Source organism: Pimephales promelas, chromosome 18 (genome assembly GCF_988280905.1).
Source record: "Pimephales promelas chromosome 18, fPimPro1.hap1.1, whole genome shotgun sequence".
NCBI lineage: Eukaryota > Metazoa > Chordata > Actinopteri > Cypriniformes > Leuciscidae > Pimephales > Pimephales promelas.
In genome coordinates, this window is record NC_142786.1 from 15,907,400 (window position 1) to 15,927,542 (window position 20,143).

Consider the following 20,143-nt stretch of genomic DNA (forward strand, 5'->3'; position numbering starts at 1 on the left):
TCTCTAGCACATTTTCTGCAATTCTTTCCACCAATTTCTGCAAAAAAAAAAATATAAATAATATATATATATATATATATACAACGTATACATTTACAGTATAACATGCATCATATTTACAGTACAAATATTTGCATTTGTACTATAAATATTATGTATATTAGACTGTAAAAATATACAGTATGTGTGTTAGGAAAAAATGTATATTGCACAGGTCTCCAGCCCCTCCATCCTTCAGATAGCACACCACATAGATAGATAGTGTGTCAGAAAAAAACGGCAAACAACTGCATAACAGTCCAACGCGAGAGATCCACACACACAAATCAATCCACACCATGAGATCCACACACACAAACCAATCCCAAAATGCACGACTGATCCACACACACAAAGCAATCCAAAGATGCACGCAACAGATCCACACACATTGCAATCCACAGATGCACGCAACCGATCCATGCACGCTAATCAATCCACAAATGCACGCGACAGATACACACACACACGCAGCAATCCACAGATGCAAGCAAGAGATCCACACACACAGTGATCCACGAATGCACGTGAGAAATCCACACACACAGCCATCAAACATTATTGTCCATGTGAGTATATATACTCACATTGCTTTGTCCACAATCCACAAATGCTTTATCTGTACCTTTAATTTCATGCACAGCAAATCACGTGACTTTTGAGACTGTTGTTCCGCAGTCTTGATTAACAAATGCACACAAGCCGATCTGTCCACATTACCTCCAAGGATGCGATATGGTGTCTTCCTCCAGAGAGCGCTATCCGGCCTTTGAGCTGAGTCTTTCAAAGGGCTGGATTCATTTAGTTTTCTGATTTGCGAGACAACTGAAGTCTAAACATTTGTCACTAAATATCATATACATAAATGCAAATATAAAGTAAAACCAAACCTCTTTTTTTATTCTTCAATGTATAGCCTAATCAGAACATATAGCCCATTAAGAAAACCATTTGTATAATTGGACGGCTTTAAAAAGTCTTTAAATTATTTCTGTAACTGTCAGCCAACTACTAGGCTGTACTACGTTTTCTTTTGTTTATATTATTGTAATTCTGAACTTTGTGGTAATGTTACAACCCCTCCCCTCACACACATATTAATTGGATAATAATATATTTTCAGCAACCAATATGTTTTGCTTATTTTTAAGGAAAGGATGAATGCTTCCACATCATTTAAGTTAAAATTCTCAAGCAAACCATTACATGCCAAAGTTTGAGATTTGCCTCAGTCGCTCCTGTTGCGATAAATTAGATTAACCAGTTGTTCATCTTTTTTGATCAGTCCATTTACTATTAAGCTTTGGCAAAATATTTGTAAGTGTATCAAGAGTTAAATAGTAAAAGTGTGTGGGGGGATATTATTTCAACCAGCTAAATTAAGTCAAGTCACATTTATTTATATAGCGCTTTTCACAATACAGATTGTATCAAAGCAGCTTCACACTGATAACATGAAAGTAGCACAACACAGGATCAACAACATTGCTAAACACTAAATAATCCCAACTGAGCAAGCCCAAAGCAAGCCAAAAGCAAGGCGACAGTGGCAAGGAACCAAAACTCCATCAGATTGGATGGAGAAAAAACCTTGGGGGAACCCAGGCTCAGTCGGGGGCCAGTTCTCCTCTGGCTTACATTCATATTGTTTAAATATAAATATTAAATATAAATATTGTTTATGAATAAAACGGCGCCATAACATATCGCAGGCGTTGAGTCGTCTCTTCACAGGCGTTGAGTCGTCTCATCACAGGCGTTGGGGCATCCGAAATCCCCGTGAGAGGCTGGACACAAAACTGGACCTGACGAACGCCATTTTTCTCGGGACAAGCGTCCCGAGATAACAGCAGAAAGGCAGATGGGAAATAATTAGCATAGCTGATGTTCATAATGATTTCCGTTATAACTCACAAACTCTCCGTAACCTGAACTCTCTGCAACCCAACCATACGCGCCGACCCGTTTGTCTAAAAGGCTGTCGAGCCCCACTGGTGCGTTAAGCAGTTTCAGTGGCAAACGGTTCCGTAACAGACGACTAAAAGGTAAGCATTATGTGAATGCTTGACTAAAGAGAAGCGTCTTTAATCTAGTTTTAAACTGTGTGAGCGAGTCAGAGGCTCGGACCGTATCGGGAAGGCCATTCCAGAGTTTTGGAGCTAAATGCGAGAACGCCCTCCCTCCTTTACTGGACTTCGATATCCTAGGAATGACCAGAAGCCTTGAATTTAGTGATCTTAAGAAACGCGGTGGATTGTAGGGCGAAAGAAGGTCCGTTAAGTACATAGGAGCTAAACCATTTAGGGCTTTATAGGTCAGTAGTAGTATTTTGTAGTTGATGCGGAACTTAATAGGTAACCAGTGTAGAGATGATAAAATCGGTGTTATATGATCATATTTTCTTGACCTAGTAAGAACTCTAGCAGCTGCATTTTGTACTAACTGTAGCTTGTTGATAGAGGATGCAGGACAACCAGCTAATAAAGCATTACAGTAATCTAGTCTCGAGGTCATGAATGCGTGAACTAATTTTTCAGCATCAGAAATAGATAGCATGTTACGTAGCTTAGCAATGTTTCTAAGGTGTAAAAAGGCTGTTCTTGTAACATATGAAATATGATTTTCGAGCGACAAGTTGCGGTCTAGTATAACACCCAGGTCTTTTACTGTAGTGGATAAAGTAACAGGACATCCGTCTATATTAAAGTTGTATTGTGAGAGGTTTTGTGAGTAGTTTTTTGGACCAATAAGTAATACCTCCGTTTCATCTGAATTTAATAGCAGGAAATTACGCGTCATCCAGCATTTTATATCTTTGAGACACTCTGTCATTTTAGATGAGTTAGTGTTTTCATCTGGTCGTGATGAAATATATAATTGAGTGTCGTCAGCGTAACAGTGGAAATTAATTCCATGTTTTCTTATAATATTACCAAGTGGCAGCATATTTATTGAGAATAGCAGAGGGCCTAAAACCGATCCTTGCGGTACTCCATAGTAGGGCTGCAACAACTAATCGATAAAATCGATTATAATCGATTATGAAAATCGTTGTCAACGAATGTCATTATCGATTAGTTGGTCTGATTACGTCACGGGGATTGTTTACATGCTACATGCGCTTCTTACATGCGCTTCATGAGGCACAGACGCAGTCTCTCTCCCTCGCCGGTCTGTGCGCAACACGGACGGTTTGGAGCACATTATCTTCTGTCTCGCATGCGCACTCTTGATTCCGTGAGTTTGAACTAATTTGCGGGCATCAGGAAACCGCTATCAATATGGAGCATACACGAAAATCATTCACCTTTCGGCAAATTCGCCGTTTTGAAACCAAAATAGGCGACCTACGTTAATCGTGTATACTTTATGAAGCCATACTGTAGTATAATGTGAGATAGAAATGTATATTTAAGTCATTAAATTCAAGTTAACGTAAGCTTTTCCCTCCACTGCGGCTGTCAGTCATTCTCTATTCGGTGTTCAAACAGCGCGTCGCGTTCGGTTACAACAGTTAACATGATGAAACTCTTTCCAATATGATTCAATGTTATTATTATAATTGATCCGTAGATAAAGGTCTATGGTTTCGTAATATAATGACTATCTTGCTAGACTTTTATTGCTGTAACTTAATCACTTTCTACTGAGCGTCTGTTAGATCACAACACTAGAGTAGACTCGGCGCACTATAATTGTTCTTCACGTGCACAGTAGCCTAACTGAAATTTAAAACTGTTAAAAGAAAAGGCTGAATAAACTATTGCAAAGATACTGTATAATACACAGTCAATATTGCTTTCTCACTAAACAGCTGTGCTTCTGATTTTTACGATGTTTTTCATGAATGTATAACAACAATACAAAGAGCAATGTGTAACGTTTTACCAGAGTTAGTGCTAGACTTATTGTCTCTTATTTTTTCCCCACTAAGGAATGTTTTTTTCACTAAATGTTCAGATTTTATAAAATTATTGTGCATTTGTGATTTTTCTAGGCTAAGTTTTTCTGAGTTATCCACTAATCTAGTTTACAATAGCATTTTTGTCATAGGTTATGGTCATATATAATTTTTTTATTTGTTGTTTTTCTTTATAATGAAGTTGTCTGTATTAAGTAGATTGTTTAACACACAAAAGAGTGTGGTTTTTAGGGTTTTATTTAGTTATAATAAACAAAAAAATGAAATAAATGTTTTATCCGATTAATCGAAAAAATAATCGTCCGATTAATCGATTATCAAAATAATCGTTAGTTGCAGCCCTACTCCATAGTCTACTGACGTTATCTTTGATTTTTTCCCATTTAAACAGACAAAATGAGAACGGTCCGATAAGTACGATCTAAACCAGCTTAATGCCTGTCCCTGGACACCGGTGAAGTTTTGTAGTCGATCCAAGAGTATTTTATGATCTATAGTGTCGAACGCAGCGCTAAGATCAAGTAGGACTAGTATTGAAATACAGCCTTGGTCAGAAGCTAAACGTAAATCATTTGTAATTTTAACTAGCGCAGTTTCTGTACTATGATGCGGTCTGAATCCTGACTGGAATTTTTCATAGAAATCATTTTCTTGCAAAAAAGAGCACAATTGAGCGGACACTACTTTTTCAAGTATTTTGGACATAAATGGAAGATTTGAAATGGGTCTGTAATTTGCCAAGTTATTTGGATCTAATTGCGGTTTCTTAATGAGCGGTTTTATTACTGCCAGCTTGAATATTTTTGGTACATGACCTAAAGATAAAGACGAGTTAATAATATTGAGGAGAGGCTCTTCCACTGCAGGTAATAGTTCTTTCAGTAGTTTAGTGGGTATTGGATCTAATAAACATGTTGTTGGTTTAGATGCAATGATAAGTTTATTTAGTGCCTCCTGTCCTATCGTTGTAAAGCGGTGTAGTTGTTCTAGAGGGGCCATAGTTGAAGCTGAATCGTAAGACACCATGGAGGATTGTACATTTATAATTGTGTTTCGGATGCTTTCTATTTTCGCATTGAAGTAATTCATAAAATCATTACTACTAAACTGTAACGGTATATTTTGCTCTGGTGATGTCTGTTTATTTGTTAGTCTAGCCACGGTGTTAAATAAAAACCTTGGATTATTTTGGTTATTTTCGAATTATGAGACTAAATTATGAGACTGAATGACACAGTATTCTCAATTCAAGGCAATGTTTGTTACAAAGCAACCACAACATGAAAACCTGTGTCATGCAGATAAATCAGGAAGCGTGGATGCAATTGCAGGTGAAAGGTGAATTTAATGAAACAACAACAAACACAAGCTACAAATCAAAACTCCCACAAGGGGGAAAACAGAAATAATACAGACCATAAACATGAACATGAGTGCTAGGAACCGGGTACTTGGACAAAGGAACCAACACTGAACTACACACACACAACAGAGACTAAATAGAGAACAAACACAGAAGGCTAATGACACGACAGGTGAGGAAGGTTAATCACTAAACAGATAACGAGTTAGGCGGGGCTGACAATTAGAAAGAGCACATGGCCAGGAATACACAGAAGCCATGTGCTCACATGAAACTAGACTAAACATAAACACGAGATAAACCAGACACTGTGACACAATTCCTCTAAGGAGCGGCTACCAGACGCTCCAAGACCATAACAAAAAAGAGTTCAGGTGGGAGGTGTAACGGTGGAGAATCAGAGGGAGGGATGGGGGGCCAGGTCCATGGACGGAAACAGAAACAGGGGGTGATGATTTAGCTGGGGACCAGGGCGAAACAGAGAGTCCATTGGACGGCCAGGACGAAACAGAGAGTCCATCGGCGGCCCGGGCGGTGAAGAACCCTTGGGCGGCCAGGGCGGCGAAGAGCCCTCAGGCGGCCAGGGCGGAGCAGACCTTTCGGGTGGCCAGACGGAGAAGACCCCTAGGGTGGCCAGGGCGGTGAAGACCTTTCGGGCGGCCAGGGCAGTGGAGACCCCTCGGGTGGCCAGGGCGGTGAAGACCCCTCGGGTGGCCAAGGCGGAGCAGACCCCTCGGGTGGCCAAGGCGGTGAAGACCCCTCGGGTGGCCAAGGCGGAGCAGACCTTTCGGGCGGCCAGGGCGGTGCAGACCCCTCGGGAAGCCAGGGAGGAGCAGACATTACGGGTGGCCAGGGCGTTGAAGACCCCTCGGGTGGCCAAGGCGGAGCAGACCTTTCGAGCGGCCAGGGCGGTGCAGACCCCTCGGGAGGCCAGGGCGGAGCAGACATTACGGGTGGCCAGGGCGGTGAAGACCCCTCGGGCGGCCAGGGCGGCGCAGACCTTACGGGTGGCCAGGGCGGAGCAGACCTTATGGGTGGTCGGGGCGGTGAAGACACCTTGGGTGGCCGGGGCGGTGAAGACCCCGCGGGTCGCCAGGACGGTGCAGACTCCTCGGGCGGCTAGGGCGGTGCAGACCCCTCGGGCGGCCAGGGCGGTGATGCCCTCTCCGGACCAGACACCGGCTCAGGAACAGACACCGGCTCAGGAACAGACACAAGAACTGTAACAGCCACAAGAACAGGAACAAACACTGGCTCTGGCACTGGAACAGGCACTGGCTCTGGAACAGACATTGGCTCCGGCTCTGGAACAGGCATTGGCTCTGCCTCAGGCTCTGGAACGGGCATTGGCTCTGCCTCTGGCTCTGGAACAGGCATTGGCTCTGCCTCCGGCTCTGGAACAGGCACTGGCTCTGCCTCCGGCTCTGGAACAGCAGCCACCGGCTCATGAACTGCCGACACCGGCTCAGGAACAGCCACTATAACAGAAATGGTCACAAGGACAGACACAAACACAGAAACAAACACTGGCTCTGGAACAGACATTGGCTCCGGCTCTGGAACAGGCATTGGCTCTGCCTCCGGCTCTGGAACGGGCATTGGCTCTGCCTTCGGCTCTGGAACGGGCATTGGCTCTGGCTCTGGAACAGGCATTGGCTCTGCCTCCGGCTCTGGAACAGGCACTGGCTCTGCCTCCGGCTCTGGAACAGCAGCCACCGGCTCATGAACTGCCGACACCGGCTCAGGAACAGCCACTATAACAGAAATGGTCACAAGGACAGACACAAACACAGAAACAAACACTGGCTCTGGAACAGACATTGGCTCCGGCTCTGGAACAGGCATTGGCTCTGCCTCCGGCTCTGGAACGGGCATTGGCTCTGCCTTCGGCTCTGGAACGGGCATTGGCTCTGGCTCTGGAACAGGCTTTGGCTCTGGAACAGGCACTGGCTCTGCTTCCGGCTCTGGAACAGCAGCCACCGGCTCATGAACTGTCGACACCGGCTCAGGAACAGCCACTAAAACAGAAATGGTCATAAGGACAGAAACAAACACGGGGTCTGGAACAGGCATAGTCTCTTGCTCTGGAACAGGCACTGGCTCTGCCTCCGGCTCTGGAACAGGCACTGGCTCTGCCTCTGGCTCTGGAACGGGCACTGACTCTGCCTCCGGCTCTGGAAAAGGCACTGGGTTCAGCTCCGAAACACCGGACACCGGCCTCTCCAATATCCGAGCCAACTGCTCCAGACAGTCCCAGCTCAGGAAGGCAGACGGGACGTGAGCAGTCTCTCGCTGGGCAGACGGGACGTGAGCAGTCTCTCGCTGGGCAGACGGGACGTGAACAGTCTCTCGCTGTGCTGGGCGTAACCAGCGGTGAAGGCCTTGTGCTGGTTGGAACCAGCGGCGAAGGGCTTGTGCTGGGCGGAACCACGTGCACAGGAACCTGATTAAAAGGTGACTGGACGGCAGACCGATGTTGATGTCCGCGACGATCCTGTCCTCCTCCATGGCCTCCACGGGTCCCTGAGAATTTCACCAACCGGGTTCCCCTGAAAGATTGCGACCCAGCTGGAGTTGCAGAAGAGCTGCCAGTTGTAGTTCGGTGGTCTCCTCCTCTCCACTGACCGCCGACTGCCATGTGCTCCTCAGTCCTTTGAGCAGCTATCGCAAAATATGCGAACATAGATCTTGGCGGTTCTCTGTCTCTTCCCAAAGGAACCCTCTCACTCTGCTGCTTCCACATTCTTATGGTTGGTTCGTTCTGTCACATGTAGATAAATCAGGAAGCGTGGATGCAATTGCAGGTGAAAGGTGAATTTAATGAAACAACAACAAACACAAGCTACAAAACTCCCACAAGGGGGAAAACAGAAATAATACAGACCATAAACATGAACATGAGTGCTAGGAACCGGGTACTTGGACAAATGAACCAACACGGAACTACACACACAACAGAGACTAAATAGAGAACAAACACAGAAGGCTAATGACACGACAGGTGAGGAAGGTTGACAATTAGAAAGAGCACATGGCCAGGAATACACAGAAGCCATGTGCTCACATGAAACTAGACTAAACATAAACACGAGATAAACCAGACACTGACAAAACCTCTTTAAATTGAGATAAACAGATTTGGGTGAAAAGGGGCATTGTTCTGTTACAGAAGAGATGCTAACAGTTACAGAAATAATTTAAAGACTTTTTAAAGCTGTCCTGTTATCCGAATGGTTTTCTTAATAGGCTATATATTCTGATTATACATTGAAGAATAAAAAATAGGTTTGGTTTAACTTTATATTTGCATTTACGTATATGATATTTAGTGACAAATGTTTAGACTTCAGTTGTCTCGCAAATCAGACAACTAAATGAATCCAGCCCTTTGAAAGACACAGCTCAAAGGCCGGATAGCGCCCTCTGGAGGAAGACATCATATTGCATCCTTGGAGGTAATGTGGACAGATCGGCTTGTGGACAGATCGGCTTGTGTGCATTTGTGAATCAAGACCGCGAAACAACAGTCTCAAAAGTCACGTGATTTGCTGTGCATAAAATTACAGGTACAGATAAAGCATTTGTGGATTGTGAACAAAGCAATGTGAGTTAGAACAATAATGCTTGATTGCTGTGTGTGTGTGGATATCTCGCGCGCATCTGTGGATTGCTGTTTGTGTGTGTGGATCTGTCGCGTGCATTTGTGGATTGATTTGCGTGCGTGGAACTTTTGCGTGCGTCTGTGGATTGCTATGTGTGTGTGGATCTGTCACGTGCATCTGTGGATTGCTTTGTGTGTGTGTTTGGATCTGTCGTGTGCATTTGGGGATAGGTTTGCGTGTGTGGATCTCTCGCATGCATTTGTGGATGGGTGCGCGTGCATGCGGATCTCTTGCGTGCATTTGTAGATGGGTGCTTGCGCATGTGGATCTCTCGCGTGCATTTGTCGATGGATGCTCGCGCATATGGATCTCTCGCGTGCATTTGTGGAAGGTATTGAGACCGTTTTCTCTCCATACCCATGCCTTTTCTTTTGCACTTACATTTTAATACAACAAATCTTGCATGTCACAAAGCACTTGTTTTTCCACCTCCACTAATGAGACGAGTGTCGTTCATGTTGCCTTGTTGAGGTAAATTGTAGTTTGTACGTTATACGGATACTGTATGATCGAGATCGTTATAAATATCCGGATAGGTTACAGCTGGCAATAAGGACGGATCTTTACTTAAGCTTGATTGGTGTGTGGACCCACATCAAAATTAAATAATAGCATTATCTTCTCTTGATACCGACGAGATGAAGCTCCCCCTCAACTCAAATCTGCGCGCTGCTAAGGGCAGCAGGACAGATGTCATGTCAACAATATGGGCGTGGTTAGCTATTTCAGGTATTTGCGAATAAGGTCTATACACGCTTGCTTTGCTTACCGCTGCAAAACGGAGATCAAATCTTCTGCTCTAAACAGTGGTTGCTAGTGGAAACACAGGAAGTTGTGCTGTTGCCACAAGTAGGGGTGGGCGATATGACCAAAATTGTGTTTCACGATATGACTAATTTTATTTCACGGTAACGATATGAAGAGTTTGGTTCCAAAACGCGATAAACGCCATTTTTTTTAAAAATTAGTTACCTGCAAAAATCTGACTTTTCAATACCGACCAGATACAAAACAATGTTTAATTTTACGTAAAATGGGATATCCGCCGTGTTATTATGTAATGTTTTCTCCCTTTCTTTCCAAACCGCGACAAACGCCAGTCTCCCTTTTCTGCAAAATGCCACATATCTGCTAAACCAATCACAACGCACCATTCCACGCAATGTAAACAGTAACGGCAGCGCTTTAACTAACCCGGCTTCCTAGGTTTTCTCTATTTTGTCCTTTCGATCAACAAACAAACAAAAAAATGAATAATTTTGACAGCATTGGTGAACCTGCGGAGGGTAAGGCATCCTGCATGGGTAAACGTGACATCGAAATCGAATCATTTACGTGAGGAAGAAGATGGACTCGGGAGGAGGAAATGACGGCTGTTGCTTGTTCTCACACGACAGCATCAAACTTCTGTCACGCTGACACACTGACCCCAGAGGATCTTTTGGAAAACTTTCAGTTGTTTTATTCAAAGTCAACGAAAACCGAGCAGGACCAAGCCAGTTTACAGCTGATCGCCGTCAAAAAAGTTCAGCGGCGACGTCCCAAGGTTGACAACAGCGATATGCATAACGTTAGATCATGCTTAATAAATCATAATTCATGATGATGTGCTCGTCTTCGTTAATGTTTTAATTAAGGTTTTGTTCATCCATGAATTCATGAATGAAAAACGTTGAACTGTTAAAAAAAAACGTTGTTAGTTCCTGATGATATTAATATGAATTAATGCATAATTCATTTATCCATGAATTCATGATAATTCATGACATGAACCCTTAAAATGTTACCGAATATTGTTATATTAAAGCAATGGATTTATAGTATGCACAAGAAATTCAATGTGTATAAAATTTTATTTTGATTAATTGCATTTTGAAAAAAAATAAATTATTGGATTTATTGCATTTTGGGGGAAAAACGATCTGTTTTTATAATAAATCTTTGGAAATCAAAACCTGGATTTCATTTTTTATTGTTATTATAACCTACAAATGCTATGTGAAAATTTGAAACCGAAAATAGTGGTTTTCATCTTCCCATTTTCTTGCTAAAGAAAACACAGTTTTACTCAAATTCATCAAAATGGATTTATAGCGTTTTGGAACCAAACTCTTCATATATTTCACGATATAGTTATTTATATAGTTATCCTCAAAAAAAAAATAGACAAAGGTCTTTGTATAAATAATAAACCCAAATTAGAAATGAAAAGTACGTCACCTTGTTTTATTTTTATTTTATTTGGTAAATTATTTATTTGGTAAACTATTTTTATAGCAAAATATAGTAAACAAAAAAGACTCATCAACTTTTAGATGAACTTCCCACAACAGATTTATATTAAATACAACTCATAGGTGCTTTTCAACTAATTTTTCAATCTTCTATGCAATTCAAAAATAATTTTTCAATCTCATGCATTGCTTTACTTCATCAATCAGTTTATAATTATATTATATACAATATAATTATAATATATTTTTACTGCATGTGCTTATTATACTGCGTTTTTAAGGGGCTTGTTTTGCTCTTTTTGTGATAACCCGTCACCCTGAGCTTTAATCAAGAGGAGTTCAGAAGTGTCAAGTTCATCAAGTTCAGAAGTGACTAGAAGGAGAGCAGCAATATGAAAACCGAACAGCAGCTACTGTTAGTGTTGACTAAGTAGTTTAAATTATACACACCTTATAACAGTGCGTCGTTATTAGACCATAGCCCGGTACAGTGTTGGGCAAGTTACTTTTAAAAAGTAATTAGTTACAGTTACTAGTTACTTCTTCCAAAAAGTAACTAAATTAGTAACTCGGTTACAAATTTTAAAAAGTAATTAGTTACTTAAGAAAGTAACTATTGCGTTACTTTCAAGTAAAATTACATTTTAAATGCTCAAATGTGACCCCACCTCTACCCCTATTTAACGGAACTTAAAAAACATGTGCATGTTCAATTATTTATGAAAAATCTGAATTTTATAATGAAATGGACACTTAATACAATACATTAACAGAAACATGAAACATTGTACACACATCTAAAAAAAATTTTGCTGTGGGACAAAGTGAGACTAGTGAGACTCCAATCAAATGCCATGTATGTAGATATTATGTTTATATAGTGGATCAATGCAAATAACACAATAGATGTTTTGGAACTTTTGATATTTATTGCCCCACAACTGGGCAAAATTAAATTAAGTTTGTTAAGCTGTTGAGTTATATGTTCTCATTAACTATATTATTTTATGTTTCTTACTGTTATTTTGTTTTTACTTTATGCTATTTACTGTTACTAAAAATGTGCAAGAGTTCATTGTGCGCATGTGTGAACAAATGGGGACTTTTATTTTGACTCAACTTGTGTTCCTTCCTTGAGATGAATGTCGTGCTGCTGCTCCCTCGCTCACTGATGTTATGCCAGCGCATTGAGGCGAAAACTAACAAATAAATAACACTGAGAAATTGTATCTGGATTGTTCTTTAGACTAGAGGATGGATGATCGCAATATAGTGCATGGACATGACAGACGGAAATGAAAACTTAACATAAGCAATACCATTTAGAGAAGGCTACTTTTGGATTATTTGGGCTCGTCGGCATACCTGTCTCTCGTTGACTGACTGGCTTGTGTTATTCCTTGTGTCCGTTATTCCTGTCCGACTATGCGTTATGATGGGTCGTTCGCAATTCATGAGCGTTAGTCGATAGTGATGATGGGTCGTTCGCGGAGGAGCGTAGGTGATGATGGATCGACTCGTTCGCGAATGAGCTTTTGATGGGTCGTTCGCGATTCGCGAATGAGCCGACTCTTTTATTTCAACGTCGGGAGCTGGCTCGCATATCTGAAGAGCCGACTCTATTTTTACAAATTTAGCCTATAGAAATTAAATAATTATATAATAAAAAGTGAAATATTATAGTCAAAGTCATTTAAAGAGCCGATTGTGAGCCAAAAGAGCCGACTCTTTTCAGAGCTGAGTCAAAAGAGCCGAATGCTCATCACTACTATGCGTGCTTTAGAACACCCGCCCAACTCTACCTCTGATTGGCTTACAGTGACAGTTTACTCTACCTCAGCCAATCGTCAGCATTTATGCGCTTGTCTCGTGCTCAATGGAAGAACAGTAAAAAAATTTGTGCCTCTCGCTCAGAGATCTAGTTGGTCTGATGGAAAAAAAAAAACAGCTTCATCAGTTGTTATAGTAACGGGACGCATTTTTGGCAGTAACGGTAACGGCGTTGTTAAGATGAGAAGAGTAATTAATTAGATTTCTCGTTACTGGAAAAAGTAATGCCGTTAGTCTGCGTTATTTTATAACGCCGTTATTCCCATCACTGGCCCGGTAAACACTGCGCGCTATATGAGAATCAAGTTGTAATCACGGATCGAATCAAAGGAAGATTTTATCAACTGGTTCGGTAGGCAATTCTTTGTAGTTAAATATATAACTCGCGCTGCATATTTAGTAATTTTGCCTCAGAAACAGGATTCGTTTGAACAAGTAGGATGTTCATTCATGCTGAATGCGATTTTCATGCTTAAAAATTAACTATACATAAGAGAAGGAAAGATGCGGATAACTATACATTATTTAAGGTTATTTCTATTCGTAATAATATTGATATTATAGCCTATGAAATGTTATCAAGTAACTTAATGCTTTCCCCGTTGCGAACGTGCACTCCTAGCCTGGGTGCTGCTGCTCTGCTCTAGTTGACGGCTGCCTTTCCCCCCGAACATATCACGTTAACAACAACCCTTTAGAAAACGGAATTCCTTTGTGGATCCTCTTGATCTGCATTCTCCATGTTTCAGTCTCATGTGCGCTGCACGGGAGTTAACCACGCCCACTTATTTACATTTCGCGGTATACACGAAATAAAAAAAATCTGTTACGACTGACGTTTTCTACCGCGGTAACGGTATATATCGTCATGTCGCCCAGCCCTAGCCACAAGCAACCACTCTTTAGAGCAGCGAAGAAGAAAACGCGCGTGCGTGTGCCCTGGCATTATGTCCGCAGTTTGGCTGTATTTCAGATTGGACGAACCAGCCAGTAAAACGGCGATGTCTCATGCCATACTGCAATTTCGAGGGGTAGAACAAGTATTAGCAACTTCAACACGAGTAATTTAAGCATTTGAAGACCCGTTTACCCGCAGAACATGATGGCAGACAGAGGATGAGCCGCGTCACAATCTCTGAAAGCTTCATTAAGGCTATGTTTACATGGAAACGATTCTGAAGAGAAAACGCAAAAGTGGCGTTTTTTTATTCACTTTTTATTCTGTGTTTAGACGAGCGTTTTGGGTGTGAAATCCGCGTGCAGATGGTGACGCAAAAGTCTGTGAAATTCAATGTAGTATGCACTCCAGGCGGCTAAGAGTGCATACTACAACACGACCAAGCCCGCGCGCCTGGGTACAACCTTCACTGTCAAGCAGACCTTTGCGTTTTTACCATTTATTACACGGGAACGTGGCGGTGGAGCGTTTTAAAGATTTCCACTCTGGAGGGTGGTTTCACTTTTTTTGCGTTTTTAAGCCCCATGTAAACGAAAGGCACATCCGATAAAATATTTTTACGTTTTTACTCGCGAGCGTTCTCGTGTAAACAGGGCCTGACGAAGAGAAGTGTTTTCAAAAGACAGCCAGCGAACAATAAATTTAACCAACAACATAAAAAGTTATTGAGTTTAATATTCTGGATGACCAGCCGCAGTCAAAACTGAAATGTCCTTTATTTAACAAAATTGTGTATTGATCTTCAGTTATAAAGAGATTATTTTCTTATATTATTCATATAATCTTTTTAGATTCCTAGATTTATTTGTTGCACTTTTTATATATAGTTATTTTGTAAATCTTAAATACCTTTTTTAGTTTACTGTATTAGATGTGTAGCTGCATTTTAAGTTCTTTTTCACTTAAGATAGATATTGCTATGAAATGTAATTCAGATAATAAAAATTACTCTAGTACGCTCTATGTATTTTTTCATGTTTAATTTAGGGATAAGTTTGAAACACACCATAATAATTCTATCAATTCATACAGGGTTAGAATAAATTACAGCTGAATAGATACTATACACACCCAGGTATCGGATCGGTACTCGGTATCGGCCGATACCCTGAGTCCAGGTATCAGAATCGGTATCGGGAAGAGAAAAAGGGTATCGGAACATCTAGTGCTTTGTAGGTAATTACAAAGTAGAACCGGGCTAATATGGTCATACTTCCTGGTTCTGGTACGAACTTGAGCTGCTGTGTTTTGGACCAGCTGTAATTTGTTTATTAAGCGTGCCGGGCAACCACCTAGTAGAGCACTACAATAATCTAACCTTGAGGTCATGAACACATGAAGTAATTAATTTTTTATATCAGCTATGCGTTCATGTTAATTTTGTGAATTGGTAAATTTTGTTTAATGATTATAATGAATGAGCAGGTGCATATAACATCTGGCACATCAGTTAGTAATACATAGAAATTGCTCTAACATTTTCTGTGATTATAAAATATATCCAAGTATAACAAAAGATAAAATGTACAAATCAATAATCCCAAGTAATAAAGTACAGTTATTTCAAATAATATTAATAAATTGTTACATTTATATAGAAGGGGGGAATCTCCCTGACTGCACATTTCACACTCGGGAGTTAGATTTTTTTTAAAAAATTATAATTATCCAAAGTATGTTATCATTGTTAAATTGTTACTCTTCCATGTGCTTTCAGGCTGCAGAAGCATTCTTGGTCCGTCTGTTTTCTGATGCCAACCACTGTGCTATTCATGCCAAGAGGGTGACATTGTATCCACGTGACATTCAGCTCGCCCGGCGAATCAGAGGTGTTGAACATATGTAAAGTTGGCTGTTTACGCTCTTTTTTTTTTTTTTTTTTTTTTTTTGGATTTTACCAATTTTCTTCCAGACGTGTAAATGTATGGACACTTTATATATTTCTTGACATGTAATCTTTTATTTCAGACCTCAAATCATTTGTTAAAACAGATGCATATATGTAACCATAGAAACCAAATGTTTGTACCAAAATGTGTAAATGTTTGTGTGGAATTGTATTGGTGACAAAGGAACTAATTTGTTAAACATTTCTTTAGAAATGTTATATAAACATTTTATTCTGTATTGTGTTCTTTTTCTGAGGATGTTTGTTGTTAATAAATAGATGTTTTGTACTATTGCTGATTATTCAAATAATTTTGGCAGCTGTTTTGGGCAGTCCATATCAGAAAAATTGGATTTGGCATCCATGCTAAATTGTTGCATAAATTAGTTGGGCTTTGATTTCCTCACACTCCTAAGTACCACATTGTCAAAAGTTAATTATACAACAGTTAATTTCAGTCATTTTATTTACTTAGATGCCAAGTGAAGTTTGCAGTTGGGTAGCAGGAGCTTGTATGCTTTTAGGTCAAATATGGATATGAAAAACCTTTTCATAGGTAGTTTCTAAGAATGCTCCAAATGATCGGCCACTGATCGAACCAATTAATAATTACTTCCTTCGGGTTCTATACGTGGCCAGGTTTTCTTAAGAAAGGGGTGGGGGCTTCAAGGACCAATCAAATGTAACATATAATAGTGCAACAAATGTAACATATAATATTAAAGCTGCAAGCAGCGATGGGCGGGCCCTCGCACCTGTTGCGCGTCGGGGTGTGAGGCAGCCACATTGCATATTTTGCAGCTCAGCCAGTGCGGCTGTGAATTTGCTACGCTGCTTCATTAAATGTCACTTCCTGTTGCCAGCAGGTGGCGCTATGACTGTGGGTGAATGTCGGCATGTAGATTTGTTCAGGGCGGGACTCTTGTTAAATGTGTACAATTTGGTGCATATCTGGGTATTTACAGCCAAGTTACTACAACTTCCTGTTTCATGGCGAATCATCGACGCCACAGACACGCCCATTGAGGAAAATGCGCAGATAGCACAACTTTTCATCGTCAATGCCTTTAGAAGGCAGCAGAAATTTGAAGTCGATCCGACTAAATCCCTAGGAGGAGTTAGTTAAAGTACGTAATGAGTAAATCATCCAAAAATGGCGGTGAAATTAGAAATGGACGACTTCCTGTTGAGTTTAGGGCAGGGGCGTAGCCAGGACATTATTTCTGGGGGGGCCAGCTTGTGCCAGTCTTTTATTTGGGGTGGCACTTGATTGTCAAAAACTACTATTACTAAAACTCACACGTGGCTCGTCAGGCCATAAACAATGGATTGAACTCCCTTATGACACTAATAATGTCTAATTGATAAATGTGCGAGTGCAATGCGTCATCATTATGGGAGGGGTTAGGGACCTTAACATGAGACAGGGATGTTTTAGTGCAAATGACAGAAAGACACAATATGAATTGTCATATTAGGCGATAATTTCTTTAGGTAAACCATTGCATTTTAAGTGCAACATCCAATTTATTTGTGATAATACAACAAGTTACAACGGTTGCACAAATCATGACTAGATCATGTAGTAACACTTGAGTCATTACTAGTTAGTTCCAATGATCTTCACTTTATAATACGGATCTAAATAATTAATTCCCACAGAAGTATCTAGTAACACTTTCATCTGTGAGCTATTACTTACTAATTCGTTAATAAGAGTTTATTTTAGTTAATAGTAGTTACTAGATTGTTAATAAACTTTTTCAGTAGTTCTCTGGGAAGTATTAAAAAATAGAAGTTATTGATTACTTAATAGTGAACTACCACTTTCGTCTGTGCGCTATTACTTACTAGTTTGTTAATCAGAGTTATAATAGTTAGCTACTAGATTGTTAATATTGTGTTACTCATTGGTTCTTGTGTAGTTATTCATTATCGAAGGAACCGTATTTTAAAGTGTTACCCTGAAATGTTCTGTTCGCTTTGTGTCTGCTGTAACAATTACACTCTTAGAAGAAAAGGTTCAATATAGAACCTTAAAAGGTTCTAAAGCGTTACGTATTTGGAACCCTTAAAATGCAATGCATGTGAATGATTACAAAATTCAATATGGTGGTTAAAAAATTTAATTAATCAATATCAGACGAAGAGTGCCATTTCACTTTTTATCCTCCAAAAATCTGCATGATTAAAATGTGATATTAAGTTACTACAACAGTTTAATAAACAATAATTTAATAACAACTACAAATGTTGCAGAATAATGTAATATATGAATGAATAACAGCCTTTAAAAAACATTTGAGCCAAAAGGGTTCTTTCTTGTCAGTTTTGAACCTTAAAATGTCCTTCGGAGTTGATTAAAGAACCCTATGCTACATTATAGGGGCCGTTTACACCTGGCCACTTCATGCGTTTTCGATCGTGAAAAGACCTGGTGTAAATGCCCCCCGAAACGCATTCGAGACGGATTTGAATCCAAACGCTCAAACCACTTCAGAAGGTGGTCTGGGCCGCATTCCAGACGAAACTGGACAAGTGTAAATGCATCTGGTTCTTGAAACCACATATGTAAATGTTAATACTCCCAAAAATGGTAAAAAAAAGAAACGCGTGAGAGCGTGTTACAGGCTACATGTCATGCTATTTTAGTCAGATATGACGACGCTACTGCGACGCGCATCACCTCAGATGAGCGGCTGAACGCAAGCCAACGCGCCGCAATCGCTAATCAAAGTGAAAGTAAGTCGCAGACGATTAACACTACCATCTTCATTGAAAGTAAAGAAACGAAATGATCTTACCAGTTCTGTTGCCGCTCTCTCTTTTCACCGTCTTTGCTGATTTTGAATATAGCCGATGATCAATAAAATCCAACTCATATCTGTTGCTTTCGGTGACGTGCACTTCATTAAATCCGCATAACGCGGGAATTGAAGATCGGATTTATATCCATTTTGCAAAAACACATTTATGTGACCAGGTGTAAATGGAATCGTTTTGATAAATCAGATAGCTATCCGATCTGAGAAAACGCATGAAGTGGCCAGGTGTAAACAGCCCAAGCGCTGTCAGAATGCAGGCACGTTATGTCTCGCACTGTTGATGGGGGCGAGACCCAACATGTTGCTAATATGGGGCTTATAGCGTAAGTGACAAATCAATGACTTGATTAAAAAATGCATACATTTCAGCTTCCTTTTTAGACCGTTACTGGAGTTTTTATTTTTTATTATTATTAAATTTATTTTCCCGTGAGGTTGGGAGGGGGGGCCGGCAGGGGGGCCGAGCCTTGACCAATGGTGGCCGTGGCCCCCCCTGGCCACCATGTAGCTCCGCCCCTGGTTTAGGGTATGGGTTCTTGAGGCTTTTTTGTTCGTCTTGATATGATACACGTCCCCACCAAATTTTGTGCTTGTAGGTTGAACGTGGACGAGGGGCTAATATTTTGCAATTTTCTAGGTGGCGCTAGGGAGCCATTTTGCCACGCCCATCCGCAAAACCCACAAAATACTAAATTTTTCACCAGTCCTGACATGCGTGCCAAATCTGGTGAGTTTTTGATCATGTCGCGGCCCCGAAAATGGCGCTTACTTTGCAGAAAAAAGAAAAAAATATAGCTGCGAGCAGCGATTGCGGGCCCAAGCCGGTGGCACCGCAACCCCGGTCCCTTTAGTTACCTAAAGGCACCGCGGTGGCGGTACCGCCAGCTTTGGCCCTTAATCGCTGCTCGCAGCTATATTTATATATATAAAGTCGGTGGCACCGCCACCTTGGTGCCTTTAGGGTTATTCTGCATTACGTGCAAAAATGTAGCCCCCCCTTTGACTGAGAATGAGGTTAGTGTTTTAAAATTTTTAGGAAAACAAATATATTGAAATATAGCACATGCATTTTAAATTCTTTTAGCTTCAATTACAAATACAATTTTACTTTTATTTAAAGCAAACTATTGTAGAGAATTGAGGCGAATCAAACACAACTTTATCAAATTAATCTCTCATGGGATTAATTCACATGGATTCAACACTCCAGAGGTTCTGGACACCACATTCCAAATTCCCAAGGCGGCTCCACGCTGTCTGCTCCGGTTAAGTAAACCCCCCTCAGAGCAGGACTTTTATTGCCCTGCAGGCCCAAGAGATGGGCACTAAACAGGAAGAACGTGTCAAAATGTTAATGTTTTACTAAGACAAATCGGCTCCAAAATGGTGGAACGAGAGGCTCACAACAAAGACCCCTTTGAT

General features: G+C 40.9%; 1 protein-coding gene and 1 pseudogene across 2 annotated transcripts in view; both read left to right on the plus strand.

The window, feature by feature from the left end:
- cenpa (histone H3-like centromeric protein A) overlaps positions 1 to 16,185 on the plus strand; it is a 128,842-nt gene extending 112,657 nt beyond the window's left edge. For both annotated transcript variants that reach the window (XM_089122808.1, XM_089122807.1), the window contains exon 5: positions 15,726 to 16,185. In XM_089122808.1, coding sequence (XP_088978934.1) covers positions 15,726 to 15,854 — 129 coding nt within the window. In that variant the 3' untranslated portion in view covers positions 15,855 to 16,185. The remainder of the gene's footprint in view (positions 1 to 15,725) is intronic.
- LOC148970963 (uncharacterized) lies at positions 6,355 to 7,846 on the plus strand (annotated as a pseudogene).
- Positions 16,186 to 20,143: the final 3,958 nt, after the last annotated feature.